Raw genomic sequence first — 18278 nt, 5'->3', positions numbered from 1 at the left:
CATTGTAAAAAGTCTTCAAAATGTCACCTATAACAGGAAGCTGAAACCCATGAATACCAATGCGAAATGACAGTGGACAAAACGCAAGCTACAAAGTTGTTGTGGTCATCAATTTTAAAACCTACTTTTATATTTGCTACTACTGAGATGAGACAGCATTTTTTTGGGTAGAATTGTTGAGAAAGGGTGAGGACAAACAACATTACTACTCTGAATGTGAAGATGTGGTGGTATAGTTGGATAAGGGACCTAGGGAACATATAAATGTTTAGGTTGAATATCTGGGGATTTTGAATTTGGGATTTCAACTGAATATACACTGTAATCAGTATAGCCATGTAAATGTATTAGCACTAAAGTGTTAATGCAGATTTTATCATGAACAAATGTCATGTGAGTCTACCGTGCTCTGCAGGGGCATGGTTCTGTGTATTTACTATGGACATAATATCACAGTTTTATGTTTTCCTTTGGCAGCATTTCTGAGATCACCCTGACAGTGGCAGAGGAAGGTCGTCCCACTAAAGAGAGTGAGAAAGCTCATCAAATCGAGAAGTGTGAGTGTCCACTGGGATACTCTGGACTGTCCTGTGAGGTTGGTACATTTGACATTCTATGAAATTACTTGAGCAAGTCTTTAAATATGAACAAAACAGAAAATTTGAATTCTTTATAAATCTACAAATTATTTAGGAATATGTAGTCTGTACTCTTACTGGTTTAAAAGAGGAACTACAATAACTACTGAACCATGGTTGCCTGTGTGTTAGCCTACATGTACTGAAGAAGTGACTTGGATGAGCAGCGGAACGTCTTCACTTCTACAACTTTTTGTCCATTTGACAGATTTAACTTTTACTGGCTTTTACTATACATGTTATTCTCAACTTTTCGTCATTTTCAATATAGGAGCAGGCCTTGTCTCATGTGAAGGCTCAGAACATCTAGACTTCACTCACTGAGCTGCAGAGGCTTCATTAGCACTGATTAATGATTGGCTACAGGTTCTGAAGTGTAGGTGTCATTTTTAGGTTTTAACAAACTGGGTTTGAGCATTGAAACTGGCAGACCAAATTCAATTCAATTCCAAATTTTATTTATCTAGCACATTTAAAACAACGTCAGCAAAAAAGAAACAAACATATATACAGATAACAGGATACATAGGAAAAGACAATAAAACAGCAAGATATCCTGTCCAGCAAGTATTAAATACCAGGGAGAAGCAGTTGGTTTTCAGTCTTGTCTTAAACTGTGTTAAAGACTCAGAGGATCTGACAGGCAAAGAGAGGCTGTTCCATAGTCTGTGGCGCTCTCACAGAAAAGGCTCTGTCACTTCTGGTCTTGAGCCTGGCTTTGCACACCGCACTCTGAGGGACCCACAGAGGAGGAATACTCTCCTAGGTCCTACGTTTCTTTTTCTTTTTTTTCCCTCTCAGCGCACCTACATGTGATCCTGATCCCACGCGTATTATCATTAAGCCAAAGCTGTGCTATGGGCTTTGTACGCTTTAGTCTTAATGTGACTGCTGCATTCAAAACCTCTGTGCAAGTGCCACTGAAATGAGAGAGCAGACCATCCATCGTGGTGTTTTGCCAATCATCATTTTAGTTTCAGATGCACTGAACGCCCTAGAAAACAAAGAGGCTTTCATAGAGTTGATTGTGTGCACTTGTCGTGCTGGGACGCATGGACTAACCACACTTTGAGGAAGCATTATAGAGAACAATACGGGAAAGTGGTCCGAAAAGTGCGTTTTGCAAATGTCCATCAGATTTACATCAAGACCAAAGGACAACACCAAGTCCTTTCTTGTGTGTTGAGCCCAACACCGTCTGGGTTAAGTTGATGATTTAATCTAGTTTAAAAATTCTTTTGCCAGAGGTTTCACACACATGGATTCACAGACATGAATATTAAAATCCCCAACAATCAAAAACTGGTCATAGTGCAGTAATAGTGAAGTCCTGAATACAATATTTATTGAACTTTGGAGAATACACCAAAACGCACAGGACCGGGGTGTCAGGGCTTTCTGTGAAAATGAGAGACTCATGTAAGGCTCATTCCTCTTTCTGACTGGATAATGACTAGAATTGAAAAATATTATGAAAATATAATGTACAGTGTTTTTGTATTATTATCAGTAAGATGCAAATTTTATTTAAATGCCTTTACCTTATATCTGGGGACACAGATAGGTCATGTCCTTTATTAGTAAACATGGGACGCCAAAAACCTTACACAAATATTGAAGGCATTTTTGGATGGTGGATGAATTATGGATGGATTAAACTATTGGCAATTATTATGCTATTTGAACATACTACACAAGTATAGAGCGTCTGAAAATTAACTTCTCTCTTCCTGAAAATTGTTCACACAAAGTCACCAAATTTGACTATGTCGGTCATAACTTTTTTGGTATTACTGAATGAATCCCATTTTTGAGCCCTCACACTGCAGATGTAAACTTTAAGGTCACTGGTATCTCCATAGTAACCCACATGTTTCCAATCTGCACTCAGTGGTGACTTTTAAGCCTCTTGGGGTTTGTCTTTTCATTATTGTATATTTTTTCTGCTCGTTGCTTTCTTGGTGGGGATTAGGCTGCACTCATCGCTTCCCTCACTGACTTCTGATTTTGTCGAAGCAATTGACTTTGAGTGTGTCCGTCTTTAAGCCACAGGGAGAGCGCACTGACTCAATCTTCAACTTTAATAAGGATTTTCTACACACGCCTCATGATACAATACACTGGCAACACTTCTAGGATTTTTGGCCATATGAAAACAGCAGAACATCGAAAGGATAAAATTGTGCTAATCTCAATCTGAAATTACTTTGATACTTGGTTAAGATTACTAAACTCTCAAACATTATTATTAATGTGCATAACAAATTAGGTAGAAATAAACCATATACTGGTCAGTTCATAATTGCTTTTTTTTTAGAAAGCCATGTTTGATGCTTGACTGTTTACAGATGCACTATGTAACTGTTCTGGTGAAGGGTATGGCAAGGGTGAAGGGTGCTTTTCTCCACGGAGATGGAATATTTCAGAGTATGGCATTTAATTTATTCATCTTGCATTTATTGAATTACAGGTGTATGTTTTTGTGAGCGAGGTTACTTCAACAAATAGGACCTGTACTTTGACCTGGTAGAGTCACCTACATCCATAGAGATAGATACGTTTAATGTGGAATAACTGTGGAACATTCTAGACACCCCCATGAGAAGGTGGTGTTGTTTATACAGTGTTCGGCTTTAATCTACAAAAATCTTTTTGATGAACTAATTATAATAGTTTATAGCTTACTCAGAATGATTCAGGTTTAGCAACTACTTAAAGTGGAGCTAAAGACTAAATAGACTTTTTGTGTTACTAAACTGTTCATATGTTGTTTTAGTGCGATTATCTACTGTCCCTAGTCATATTTTGGCAACTTTAGTGCAAACTGGGTAAATTTGCAACTTTCTGGTTAAAAACGCCTAAATCTAAGTTTGTGCTGTCATCATGGCCTCTGTAATTTCAAGTAGTTGGTGACATCACAAAATACTCATAATAGCCAAATGTTTCCGATTACAAACAGCTGGCTGCAGTGGCGATGGGTGGGTGCCTGTTAGCCCAGTCACACTGTTCCTTATACCTCTAGGCCCTGTCCCTCCTTCCTCCCTCAGTCTTTTATTTAGTCCTCCAGGTAATGCCCAGTTCTGCAGCCCTATTTGAGTAATGGTTTTGGGCAGAGTTTAGGTGTTTTGTTTCACTTAAACTAAGGCCTTATGCATTAAGTCTTTCTTGTTTCTTTTTAAGGCTAATTATGTGCTGTCATTATAGTGTTATCTTTATATTTGTTGTGGATTTAATATTTCCTAAGTGTATTATAATTTTCTAATGTAAAACAGTGCAACAAAGGAGCTTCAGCCATGAAAATACTCAAATGGTCTCGAACCTGCTTATCCCCCATCAACTAAACTTTAATAAACAAAATTTTAAAAAGTCTAGGTCCATCCAAAGAAGACCTCACAGAAGGGCAGAACAGTAGCTCAACTTGATGGGTCCGGGTCATGCAGGGCCCGACTGACAGATGGTGGGTCTATTTGTAGCCACGGCGTTGTTAATAAAGTATTTTTAAACGGGCGTTTAGTGCTAGCAGAGGGAACAGATGGCTTTTTAAATGGACTCCATTAATTATTACTGAACAGGAGAGAGAGAGGCAGGCCTAGCTACCTTCATGTGTGCCATCATGGTGGAGCGAGATGGTGTTCAAAAGTTACTGAGGGGAATAACTCTTAATTATATGTGTGTAGTGGTGAGAGAGGTGGAAACTGAGCTAGTGTATGGCCAATTACACACCATTATATCTCCTGTATGCTGTTTCTTGTTTTGTTTTTTTTACTCTGATGTATCATATTTGTTTTCATATTTGTACTACTAAGTGATACAGCTCACATTATCTACCACTAAGAAAGGTGGATTACCATAATATCACATTAATTCATTAAAAAAATACTACTGTATATTCTACTTGATCTAAGAAAAGTTTTACAAGTTTTTAAGTCTATTTTAATACACCTAAAGGTGCACTAAGTACCTGGTTGAGGGTCTTGCTTGTCTCTGTAGTGATATTATTGCTTCATTTGGAATTATCCACATTATCCACTTTATGGCATTAAGCTTGGAGACAGGCAGGTGGTGCAACCAGTACAAGTTACAGTTCAGATCTGTGCAGAAGCGACTACACTCACAGCAAGAATGCATGTTTTTCGAGGTATTTTTATTTTTGAGCAATAAAAAGCACCTTGAATTGAGTAAATGCAAAATGCATACGTTTAATACTGTGGAACATTCTAGACAAATCAACAATTCCAAGAGGTGATGGACCATTCATCAGAAACGTTTTCATCTTTAAAGTCCCTTCAATTTGTGGCACCAGCCAGTGAACAGATAATAAAAAAGTAATTTAATATTTTTATACAAAATAAAAATGTTGTGTTACTGCTGTCACACACTTCAAAATTGTTCTTCTTCCTACTCAGATGGTTTGATAGATTTGCTGTCTGACTCTCATCTTCACATTGTCTTTGTACCTGCAGGAGTGTGCGTCAGGCTTTTACCGTCTGCGCAGTGGATCCTTGGCACCGGCCCCGGCCTCCAGAGTGCCCACCGCCGCAGGCATGGGCAGCTGTGTGGCGTGCCAATGCAGCGGCCACTCCTCCACGTGCGACCCCGACACCTCCATCTGCCAGGTATACCCTCTGCCTCTGTCAGTCTGTGTGTGTGCACATTTGTGCGCGCGTGTGTGTGTGTGTGTGTGGAGGGAGGGGGGGGTCTTGCCTCTGGAGACCCCCTTCACACCATATGTCCAGACAGGAATGCCCGAAACTGTAATTAGCCCTGCAATAATTAACGAGCCCAGGTTCACAGCGCTCTTTCTTCGCTGTAATTTCCTCTCCTTTAGATGTGACAGTGTAATTTAATGTGAAAAAGTACAAGGGGGACTCAGTGTTATAACTCCACTGAGGTCAATAGAATATCATGTCATGAGAGTCGAGATATAAAGGAGACATATTATACCTTTTTGATACGTTTTAAAGTGCGTATGACAGGTTTTGATGATTCTCTAATTTTGACTTCATTTGGTGGAACAGTACCTGCTTTGAATGTAAATTATAGTTTTACACTGATCAAGAAGCAATTTGTGAAGAAATTTTGAAAAAAATGGTTGAAAATTAGAAGAAGTAGAGAGTTTTAAAACGCTGACGACATCGTGCTAGGGAGAATTTGACAATTTACACGTAATAAACACTTTTTGTCTTGATACTTGAAACACTATTTCAGCAAAATAAAGGTGTTGTTGTTTCTTGTCATTTTTATTTGTCAAATTATACAAACATACATTTGTGTACATTATACAAGTTTTGGCCCAGCATACTATATGTTTGCTAGGGAACAGTTATGGAATTCCCTAGTGTGATGTCATGATTTCCAACCAGGAAGTACAATTTGAACCCTAAAAAAATCTGGAAGAAATTCAAATATTTTGTTTTGCAAAATCTAAAATACATTGTGCTTCAGTGTGCTTTAGTAAAATTGGTAGTCCAACCTTGGCATTTTGAAATACTAATTTCACGCCTTTGCATTGTGATTTCACATAAAAAAACAAATAAAAAAAACAAAAAACACGTTTCTTTCTTATTACAAAGAATTAGACTGGATTAGTGCCTGATGCCCTCTGCTGGTAACATTTGGAAGTGAACCATGTTAAAAAAAAAGCAGGAAGCAGCACAGCTAATTTTAACAACATAACACTCGCAGATTGAAGCAATACGTGAGGCAGTAACCATACTTTTGTATTGTACACTTATTTCGCAGGGGCACATTCCAGTTCGCAATAAAATCAAGAAAGGTAGCCATTTTGATATTCCATGTAAATTTTCCTAGCTTCCAGCAATTTCCTTCGCACTCCAATCCCATCTCGCTCGGCGTAACGGCATCATTAGCATTTTCTAGCACAGCGCACTAAATTGAAAAAGCTAAACGAGTTTGTTTCCCTGGTAATTATCAGTAACGAGGAACACAGGAAGTTAATGGAAATGACTTGTCCTCGTTAAGAGCCGCCTTCCTGTAGCACTGATTGAAATTTCCATTCAGAAACGCATAGGACAGGGCCCAGGGGACATTATAGACACGAGAGATGCATGTGCGCTCTGCTTTGTATGTAAATATACTCAAAGGCTAAGTACTGGCTAATTGATGCATTTGTTATGTTTAAAATATAATTGATTTTTTTCTCTTCAGTATTATGCATGAATTAAGTAGTACACATAGTGAAAATAGACCATTTGCTTACAAGCACATGAGAAGACTGCTTGTCACTGCCCAGTACCACACACGCTGGGTATAGAACATGAATTTAAGTCTGTATTTTATATTTACAATACACTCATAACTAAGCATAAGCATGTAATATATGTGCTGTAAGACGTACTGTAAGAAATTCAGCATGTGAAATGAAATGATTAATAATAATTAGAAACAAAAACACAAGTAAGTAAACAGTAATAGTGTTTTAGATATAATTAATTAATAATATTAAGGAATTTTGCGATGTAAAACATATAACAGGTAAACTCTAAGCTCACGGACACAATTGCTGTTAAGATCAAGAAAAAGCACTCCTTTCATATTGTTTATTTGAGTCAAACCTTTAAAAACCTTCTGCCATTATGCCATAAATGTACTTTTAGTTCAGTTGTTCTGATGGTAAATGCTTCAGTTTTATAAATATTAAATTATAATCCGTGTTGAAAAAGTTTATACCAGTAGTTTGAATAAGCTTTAACGGGATCAGTGCTAATGTTAGAAGTTGGCATGTTGTCAAACACCATAACATCAGTTGTTTTCTGTTGAGTTCACTATAATTACAAATGAATGTGAAGCATGATTTGTCTCGTCTCAGGACTGCCAGGACAACACAGAGGGTGACCGCTGTGAGCGCTGTGCCCCTGGCTTCTATGGAGTGGTGCGTGGTTTCCATGATGACTGTAAACCCTGCGCCTGCCCCCTCCTCAACCCGCAAAACAAGTAAGTTAAATCCAAACATCCCCTTTTAGTCCTGATCTTCATTTAAATGTTTTATTTTTTATTGAACTTGTGTCAACAAGTAACTAGATTGCATCTATACTACAAAGATTTTCCATGTTGATTTGACATGTATTTTGCGCAGCTTCAGTCCCACCTGCGTTGCCGAGGGATTTGACGACTACAGATGTACCGCATGTCCAGAGGGATACGAGGGCAAACACTGTGAGAGGTCAGATGCCGCATAATATTTACTTTACAATGTTATGGTTACATGTGGAGGCCATTTGGTTGGAAGCATTGGGTTGGAGTAAGAAAGTACATTAGATTACTAGGTTATGTATATGTTTTGTTTCATAGTTTGAACTTCTATAGAGCAGAGATAGTGGATATTTGGGTGAAAAGATGGCTAGAGGCCGAGAAGAAGATAATTTTAAGACAAAAATTGGTATGAGACAGTCTTTTAAAGTTTTTTCATCTTCTCCATTCTTTACTTGAATTTTTGCAAAGGTCAAAATGCAAGCTTGTGTAAGGATCAAGGATTCTGTAACACTTTATCCACAAGTTCAACAAAATACAGTACAGTGTAATGCAACCATAAATATAAGCAGGTTAGATAAACAATCTCCTGTAATTTTCCTATCTCATCCTTGTTGCCTTTATTGAATTAAAATATGTGGAGGCAAATTTGACAGCAGACAGGCAAGGCAAGACAAGTTTATTTGTATAGCACAATTTGTACACAAAGTAATTCAAAGTGCTTTACAGAATTAAAAAAAATCACAATATAACAAATCAAAACATAAATAATCACAAATAATCATCGTAAATTGAACATTACAACAGAAGAGTGCAGAATAAAAACCTTTCAGTCGTATGCACAGCAGACAGAACTGTTTTGAGCCTGGATTTAAACATTGTCAAAGTAGAGCCCTGTCTCACATCTTCAGACTGTTCCAGGTTTTAGCTGCATAAAACTGAAACACTGATTCCTCATGTTTAGTCCTGACTCTGGGCACCAGCAGGAGGCCAGTCCCTGAAGTCCTCAGAGTGTGAGATGGTTCATATGACTCTAACATGTCGGAGATGTACTTTAGTGCTGGTCCATGGAGAGACTTGTTCACAAGGAGAGCTGCTTTAAAGTCTGTTGTCTGAGCCACAGGAGCCAGTGCAGAGACCTGAGCACAGGACTTATTTTACACTTAATCTTGATTACAAATGCCACATAGAAAGCAACATCATCTGTGCTCTATCTCAACTATAATGTTAACTTCATTCTCTTGACCCACTCACTGTGCAGGTGTGCCACAGGTTACCACGGCAACCCCCTTCAGCCTGGTGGACTTTGTGAGGAGTGTAAGTGCTCACCGTGGGGGTCTCTGCCCGGACCATGTGACCCTGTGACGGGCCAATGCCGCTGCAGGGGCGGGACCTCAGGGCGGGCGTGTGACCAGTGCATGGAGAGGCATGTGTGTGGCCCGGCTGGCATCATCTGTAAGACTAATACACTACCACTATCATATTTTTTTTTAATTTATTTTCATTTTCTATTTGAACTTTAAAAGATACATATACAAAATAGATTTTAACCATTGTTCAAGTATAAATGAATGTAGCATTGTAAGTATTATTATATCTCTGATGACGTTGGCCAAGACAACAAGGACTGGGCTGGCAGTGAGTACAATTTTTCGAAGTATGATGTTATAACATTCCCCCCTTTCCCCTTTCAAAAACATGCCTGGAGTTGTAGGTGGCTCAATTCAATAATTCACACTTATTTCATTAATTTTAATTTACAAGGCCATCTTGTTCTGAGCCTCAGAAATCACTCCATTTGAATTTTCCACAGATAATTGTGTCACTATTCTGTGGAGTCTTTAAGTCCTTAAATCATTGCAAGATTTGTTCTGAGCGTCTGCCAGTCACTTTTGTTAACTGGCTGTTTTTTTGGTTTGTATTTTTTCTCCATGGTTCACTCCCACTTGGGCACACCATATCCAAGTAAGAGGAGGGCAACTCATGCAAAATAATGTGTGTTTTCTACAAATACACATTATTTAGATATCTAAAACATTTAATGTCAAATCAAAAATACTCACAAGCCAAGAACAGAACAAATTATGCATAATATGTGTCCTTTATAGTTAGATTGTAAAAGTATCTCAGTAACGCATATTAAAGTGGTCAGTAGTTAGATGAAGTGAGTTAGAGTTCACTGTTTGAAATTGAGTTCATTTGTAGCATAGTCCTCAGTCTTTTTTATTTATATTTTTTATACTGTTGGAATATATAGGCTTTTGTTTGCATGTGTACATCAGTGAAAAAACCTTTGAAACTGTGTAATTTCTATATTTCTTATTTATTTTTCCTCTCATATATTGGCTCAGATTTGATTGTGCAGTTCTTTTTTTTTTTACCTACCTCTGAGGCCATCCAGTGCAGCAGTTCTTAATTTGCTCTATTTTGACAATCCGTGTTCTTTTTACTGGTTACCATGGGAGACCGGCATCCAACGCAGAGGACACATAGACAGTCATTTCAATCGCTTTCTGACTTCATTTAAACTTAATATGAGCAAAATGGTACTGCCTATTTCTGTACCATTAACACGTCTACAGGTAAGTGCATGTGCATGAGGGAGGAGAGAGAGAAAATGGCCTCCTATGTCCTAAGTGTCCGGCCCATAATGTTAGCCTTGTAGACTGTGAAGAGGTCGTTATATTCTATTTTCTACTGGGCAAAAGACAAAGGCAGTGATCTGGGAGGCACTAATGATTGAGATGTTATACTGACCTTGTGACTGACCTTCTGACTGACCTAATTGTTTTCTTTTTAATGTATACATATTTTTAATACATATTTATATCCAATTTTGTATCCTTGTTTTTGTGCTTTGAAGAAATTAACATATCAGTGTTGACATGAAAGTTGAATTTGTAATTTGGGCTCCGCATGTTGTGGATTTGATGTTTGTGTGTGTGCAAGATTTTGTGTCTTGCCCAAGGACATATTGACAGCATGCACTTGGTCAATTGTTGGTAAGTTTAAGGTTTGCCAATCAGATCAATGTAAAAGTCTTATTTTAAAATGCTGTACCTGAGTTTTACAGTCTTAAAAACAAGGAAAACAGAACTAGTTTGTTTTAAACTATTTGCAGTGGTCCACAGTTATTCCTCACTTGCTTTATGCATTCAGAACATCCTAATTATTCCCTGTGATGAGCTTATAAGTGTTTCACAACTTTCACAAATGAGAGTGTTGTTTACAGTAGGAACAATTAGCATGCTTGTAACGTACTTCCTAATAAATTGACAAAAATTAGATTAGATCATTTTGCTCAAACACTTGGAAAAAAAAATCAGGTACAGGCTCCTAAATGAATATTTTTGAAAAAACAAAACCTTATTATTATTATTATTATTTTTTGAATATTATTAGATAACATATTGAATCAGTTATATGCAAGAACCGCAGACAGAAAAACGGTGTGCATTTGAAACTGCATATGTGAAAAGTTGTCTTTGCTCTGTGTTTTGTCATAGATTGATAAGAAAACTAAATGGTTTATATTGTTTAATTCATCTTTGATTCCCCTCATCAAACATTTTAATTTGTGCTATAAATCAGCTCCAGGCTCAGGAAGAGAACAGACTTGACACAAACACACATATACACAAATACACATACACAGTACACTATTCAGCCCTATGCATTTAAATTGTTCTCCCAGGGATAGTTCTTTACTGTAGAGCCATAATGGCAGCTTTTGGCAGAATGTGCTGTATTTCATGCATGGTTAGCCATGTTTTTTGAAGCCAGCCTCATTTTAAGCACACCCTCACCAGCAGTCACCTTTACTGTGGTTAAAATCTCACACAAAACATGCAGGTGACTAAAGTACAGGGACAGGCTGAACAGGCTTTCATTAAGTCCACGTCAAGTCCAGCTTAAAAACTACAAACCAATAACAAACAGAACTGGATAGTAACAACATACTACAAGACTACAAGAGTCATTGCAGCAGTACAAACATTTCCACTTTTGTAGTATACATTTAAATTTTTTGTTTCTTTGAAAAGTTATTTTACTTGAAACAGGTCCTACTTAAAAAGTTCTATGTATCTTCTATCAAAAGTTGTTATTTAAAGGGGCACTTAGTAACATTTCTGGTGTCAAGTTAAACAAATCTATCTCCAGGAGACAACAGGTGACACCGAAAGCCCAAGTTACAGGTCAGATCTGTGTAGAGGTGGCCCCACACTGAAAATGAAAGTATTTTTGAGGAATACAAAACATCACTCAAATATCAATGAATACATAGTACTTCTTTCAGTTGTAATTAAACATAATCGGTTTAATGATACTTCTAAAATGTGTAGTAAGTGCTTTTTTTTGTGTTGAAAATGGTTTACATTGTATGTTTAATGTGCAGCATGTGATGACGAATGCTCGGGCCTGCTGATCAGTGACATGGACCGTCTGTATCGCATCATCACAGAGGTCACCTTAAGCTCCCCTCTGCCCCCGCCCTACAAAATGCTCTACCGCTTTGAGAACATGACCGAGGAGCTCAAGGTAAGCACTGGACCCAAGTCTTACCTTTTGTATTGAAATATTTGAAACGCTTTGAACAGATACAAACATCAGATTTACAACGTTTGTTTCCCTGGCTCATAACAATAAAACAATGAAAAAAATGTGTATGACGATCAGAACTTTACCAGATGTCTGTACACTACAAAGAGACAATGGAATGATGATACATTATACATAATTTCAGCTGAAGAGGAGGGGCCTATATAACTCTATGGAGGATTCCCTGTTTTTGAAAGAAATATCCAAACTGTTGAACTAGTAATTTGTTTGACTCCACAAATATAATAAATCTTATGGCAAAAATGGAAAAAATCATTTCACCTGACAGAAATCAATTTTTAAACTAAAGGCAGTCTAGACCTATAAGCCATTTTTGTTATGTATGTATTTATTTATTTTTATTTCTCTTTTCTAATTACATGATTTTTGCATTTTACCTGTTCTAAATAGTATAAATTAAAAAAAGGCATCTATTGATCATTTTATTTAGTTTTATATAGTTTTCATTTAAAACTGTATTGTCCTTACACCAACTTTTCACACTCTATTATGCATGCACTACGTCAAACAAAGTATATCTCACAAATGATATTAAATTCAAATTCATGTTAATATTCCCCTGCTGCCGCTCCTCTCCTCTGGGCACATCCCGGTGGTTCAAAAGCTTAGCCTGGGGCCCAAACATGTCACACATTTTTTCTGAGTAATTTTTGTGTATTTTTCATCTTTTCTAGCACATGCTGTCACCCCAGAAAGCCCCCGAACGACTACTGCAACTGGCTGACTCCAACCTGGGCTCACTGGTCATCGAGATAGACCAGCTCCACAGCAGGGTGGGTCAAATCTGTGGCATTGTGCACATTTGGGTTTTCTTGTTCACTTCTCTATAGTGACAGACAGGGCAGCAGACAGGATCAGTGTACCATAAGTGACAGTAAGAATAGAGAGGGTGGACAACCACTTTTATGGGTCTTTGAGAGTTTTCGAAGAGGGCTGCAGATTTAGGGTTTGACATTCTGAATTTTAAGTGCAGAAAAGATGGCAATAGCAAAGTTGGTGAGTGTTTGTCCACTCGTCCGAAGGTTGGTGGTTTGAATCCCACTCTAGACATAAACATCTTTGGTTGAGCAGTCAGATCCACTGACCCACAGGTTGGTAGTAAGATTCCAGCTCGCACAGATTAACACTGTCATTGTGTCCTTGGGCGAGACACTTAACCCACCTTGCCCTCAGTGTCTGCATACACTGGTGTATGAATTTGTGTGTGAATGGATGAGTGGTTCCTTGATGGTGGAAAAAGCGCTGTATAAAAATGTGACCACTGACAGTAATAGAAGAACATAGTTAACACAGTTGTATTTAAGATTTTCTTAGTTAATTTTTCCTTGTGCATAAATTGTCCCTGAATGGATGGATGGAATTTTGTGTAATGATGACTCCTCTCCAATGTATCTTTCTACTTTTTTCAGTTTTTCTTCACAAACTGCCACTGAAATTATGTTAAACTATGATAAATATTTACTACAAGTTCTATCCACAAAACAAAGTAATAGTCAGAAAAACATGATATTCTGTCCTATGCACTTTAATTTGAGAGATCGTGTACAGTTTCTGGGTATTTTTCTATAGTGTTGTAAATAATATTTAATTTGCTCATACGGTTGAATGACATCAACATTTTGCCATTTAAGCCTAACGTATAAAGTCTGTTTTATGAAACGGCCTCAGGACCAAAGTTTACATCAGGACTAAACTGTGAAGACAGCAGAACCAGAACATTTGGTCCAGTAATGGTCAGACTGTAGTCCTGGCTTAGTTTAGTCTAGGTTTAGAGTTTGTGCATTGTTGGTCTTCAGGTTTGACTGGTTTACTCTCGGATTAGAGATCATGTCGTCCTGGTTTAGCTGTTTGTGTAATCCCTCAGTTGTCCAGGTAGTTTTCATAGCAAAGAAAAATCAAATAGTTCAGATGGACAAAGTTTTATTGTGAAGAGCGGAGAAACGTCTTCACTCTAAAACATTTGTACAGTTAACTGAATTGAATTTTCCTGTCCTGGTTTAGATCCATACTAGTACTTATACTTTTGGGGGCATTATCCAGTCATTTATGTTCGGTATAGACCTGGATTAGTTCAGATTTAAACCTATGTTGAACATATCATTTTTTCATATCATCACATATGTTTTACTTTTGAAACATGTATTTATTATTATATCTTATACAGCTTGACTTGAACTTTATTCATCTTATACCTGTCACTATATGTACACAGCATATACACTAAAATGCGTATGAATCTCTACCAATAGTTTCTCTGCACAACAGCGCCTAGCATCCTCACTGTTAGCATCTCTACTTCCTGTCCAATTGTATATTTATGACGTTTTTAAAGAGTCAAGCTAAATGAATAAATATTTAAAGATAAGACAGTGGACTGGGAGCTGCAGGTGGATGTCACTGACAACAAAATAAAATTAATACTTCACTGGAGGACACTTCTGTGTTTAGAGAGATGTTTGTGTGTCATTGCTAACACTAATGTTAATTTTGAGGCATAATAAATATTAAAATAACCACCAAGTATTGTTTATCTGAAGTATTCTACATATACAAAGAAATGAGTAGTCTTTAGTTTAATTCATTTGAATTTTAATATTATTTTATGTTTTCTGATTTGAATAAAAGTGGCTGTTAGCTTTGAGACACAGTGAGCTAGCTTAGCATGCTGCTGTTCACAGAGCCCATTGATTTTCTATTTTTTCTCTCTTTAGCAACTTTCACAAACATCATTTAAGAAATATAGTTTTGTGAATGCCAATTACAAAACGATTATCTTCTCTCACGCTCTGATAATGTTAAATTGAGTGTGGTTGCCATATTCATTCTTCTATGTCAATAATTCAGACATCTTGTTTTTGAATGTGCTCGACAATAACAATGATGTAAGCACACATTGTTATATTGACTGTGTATGTAATAACCATAACCTGTCTTTCCTGTGCATGGGTTCTTTGACATTTTTCCCATATAGTTTCAGATATGAATCAATTCTAAGTGTATTTATTCACCATGTTTATTTCATTATTATTTGATTGTGTTTGCAGGCTACCAAGGTGTCAGCGGATGGAGAGCAGGTGGAGGACGATGCCGATCGGATTCACAAGCGTGCACAAGAGCTGGAGCAGTTTGTCTTAGCTACACTACTCGGAGCTAACGGTAATACTAATTTATGTCTTGTAGCACAGAGTAATCAAGAACTCTATAGGGACAAGAGCAGGTCCAAACCCAACCTACAACAGGACTAAACCAGGGTCAAATCAGAGCAATGACCTGATGAAATGAACTTTGTAGCTTAGACCTTTAGACACCTGCTGATAGAGAAAGAGGAAACAAAGAAAGGAAGAGGAAAAATATGGGAGAGGAGAGAGAAAAAAGAGAACAAAAAAGGAAAATATCCATGGGGGCCTAGATACTGGTGGTGGTGAGGAGGAGGAAGTCTGAAGAGGCTGACGGTTTGCCTGCTGCTGTGGAGATGTTGAAGAATGGGCTTTAAGAACGACAAACTTAATTCATGGATTCAATTAAAATGCTGTACCAGAACTAATCACAACTAGTTCATTTTCAATTGTTTGCAGCAGTCCAAACTTATTCCTTATTTTCCTAACACATTCTTAGCATCCTAATTATTGACCGCAATTATTTATTAAATACTTTCACAGACCTAGCATGATGCTAACAGCACATCAGCACACAGCGGTCTCATTATAACCCTAAGAGCTGCTTTTACAATATAGCTGTACTGGGGCAAAATAAATTTGACTTTATTACATAAAATATTGGGTGCACTTGTCCTCATATACTTGAGGAACATGTTTTTAATCGTTATAACCGCTGCCATGTTGAATAGATTCAGTGGTCATAATGTTACATTGATTTAGCAGCGTTCTTCTTGCATTTGTGTTTATCTGCATCCTATTAGAGGCCTATATTGAGTGTAATGGCCCATTACACTTAATCCTAGAGAAACACAGGTTATTACTTCTAAAACAACAAGATCACACTAATGCTAAAGAAAAGGTAAGCTAATGATAATTGTGCACAAAGGACTTCAGCAGCAATTACTCAGGCCATAGATCATTATAATGACAAAGCAGAGTGGACAGCTAAAGAGGTAGAGCTCAATTATAGACGTCTGACTCAAAATATTGGCTTCTGAAAACAATCGTGTTGGAAAATATATAATCATGAGGTAATCAGGAAGCTGCGGGCTGAAATTAAAAGGAAAATATCAGGATCAGCCATGTCACAACAGTTTATAAATCAGTGTTTGGTTTCATTTATTTATCTTTTGTGAGAGAATAGTATTAAAACTTCAGTAAGAGTGGATCATAGTTTTGATTAAAAGTACAATATGTAACTTTACGAAGGTGGCATGTCACCTTCATTATTCCATGGAAGTAGAAAACCATACCTTGGAATATTCTCCATGGAGATACAAATATTTTAAGCCATACAGTGGAAGATTATAGCCAATGGAACATTTGCATAGAAAGAAGCAGGAGAAGCCCTACTCCAGTTCAAATAAGAGCCAGGTTTGTGGAGCTGCAAGCCCACTCACAGTTAGGCTTTTCAGAGGAAGTTCAACCACCATGCACAGCACTGACCCGCAGATATGAACTGCATTAAAAAAGTTAATCTTAAATAGCAAATATGAAATATCTCTTTAGGCAAAGCTATTATAACAGCATTGTCTCATTTACTGACCATTTTAAATATGAATTTATCATGTTCCTTCCTATATTTACTCAATTATTACTTGATGAATTTTTACCTAAATATAGATAATACAAGATAATTTATAGTTTACATTCTCAATTAACCCTAAAAATAAATATATAAAAACTGTCCACAGTTTCGCAGTTAACACCGTTGAGTGTCACAGTGATACAATAGGCCTCCATACCTTTCTCTATGTCACTTTATGTTCTCGCTCTTTCCGTCTCTCTATCTATCTTTCTCTCTCCATTTCTCTCTGCTTGTTAGCTCAGTAATGGACTCCTCTCCAGAATGGCCGGCATCCAGCGATGTGTGCATTGTGCCAGATGCTAGTGCTAAGTGTGGTGTGAACAACAAAGGCTGTGCAAACTCCAGTGATTCAGCCAGTACCAGCATAATAGGCCCAAATCGCGCCACAGTGTCCACAGAGGAGGGCTGTGGGCTGGATAGGGAAAACCAGCACTGGGAGTGAAGGTAGATCAGTGATTAGACATGGTCCCAAACTCTTCATATCAATGTTTGCACAGCATTTAAACAGAGGTCACATTTGGAAGATGAAGATAAAAAACTAAAATTCTCATTTTAACAGTTCAACATTGACTAACAGTTATAAATGTGTGATTTATTATCACCTCATTTTCAATGAGCTCTAGTAAAAATCAGTGCTAAATTACGGTCACCCAGTACCAATAAATCATTAAGTCATATTTTGTAGAGGTGTTTTTTCCATGTTTACTTTATATTACTCAGCGTTTATTGAAAAATACATTCAGAAACTGTCACAAACCTCATGCTGTGTCCCCACAAAGGAAAGAAGCACTTGTGGGCTGTAGTTTCTCTCATAAAAGTTTGCTAAGGAGCTAAATTATTAGCATCAGGGGCCACTAACACATGGCTATGCTGTATTTCACTGCTGTTTTAAAGCCATTTTTTCATTTTGTAGTTTGCTGTGTTTGCACTACATATATAACTGGGGCAAACACCTGTTGCAAGAGTTAAAATGAAAAATCAAAGTATACTGAGAATGAGGAGAAGTTGACCAATTAAACTTATTTGCTCTATTAGGTAAATTAAAATTATTATGCCCAGTCCTATAAGCAGAGGGAAATTAAGTTGTTATGCATAATACTATTATTTTATGTTGGATTTTTTTAATCAGGTACAGGCATCACCAAAACAAGTCTGACATTTACATTGTTTAAATTTTAATCATCAGCCTACAGGAAAAGGATAGAAAGGATAGAAAGGTATTTCACATAAAAAGATACTGAGATATATATATCATATATCGAGATATGAAAAATTATATAGAGT

At 37.2% G+C, this 18278-nt stretch overlaps 1 protein-coding gene across 4 annotated transcripts in view; it reads left to right on the top strand.

The window, feature by feature from the left end:
• Positions 1 to 18278, top strand: part of lama2 (laminin, alpha 2) — a 236485-nt gene that overhangs the window by 167066 nt on the left and 51141 nt on the right. For 3 of the 4 annotated variants that reach the window (XM_055232136.1, XM_055232138.1, XM_055232137.1), the window contains 8 exons: positions 478 to 595; positions 5102 to 5254; positions 7468 to 7592; positions 7735 to 7821; positions 8890 to 9083; positions 12025 to 12167; positions 12923 to 13021; positions 15293 to 15404. In XM_055232136.1, coding sequence (XP_055088111.1) covers positions 478 to 595; positions 5102 to 5254; positions 7468 to 7592; positions 7735 to 7821; positions 8890 to 9083; positions 12025 to 12167; positions 12923 to 13021; positions 15293 to 15404 — 1031 coding nt within the window. The remainder of the gene's footprint in view (positions 1 to 477; positions 596 to 5101; positions 5255 to 7467; positions 7593 to 7734; positions 7822 to 8889; positions 9084 to 12024; positions 12168 to 12922; positions 13022 to 15292; positions 15405 to 18278) is intronic. The other variant, XM_055232139.1, reaches the window with a different exon arrangement.

This window comes from Periophthalmus magnuspinnatus, chromosome 24 (genome assembly GCF_009829125.3).
Source record: "Periophthalmus magnuspinnatus isolate fPerMag1 chromosome 24, fPerMag1.2.pri, whole genome shotgun sequence".
NCBI lineage: Eukaryota > Metazoa > Chordata > Actinopteri > Gobiiformes > Gobiidae > Periophthalmus > Periophthalmus magnuspinnatus.
The sequence above is the reverse complement of the archived record's forward strand: the minus strand, read 5'-3'. Positions and strand labels throughout refer to the sequence as shown.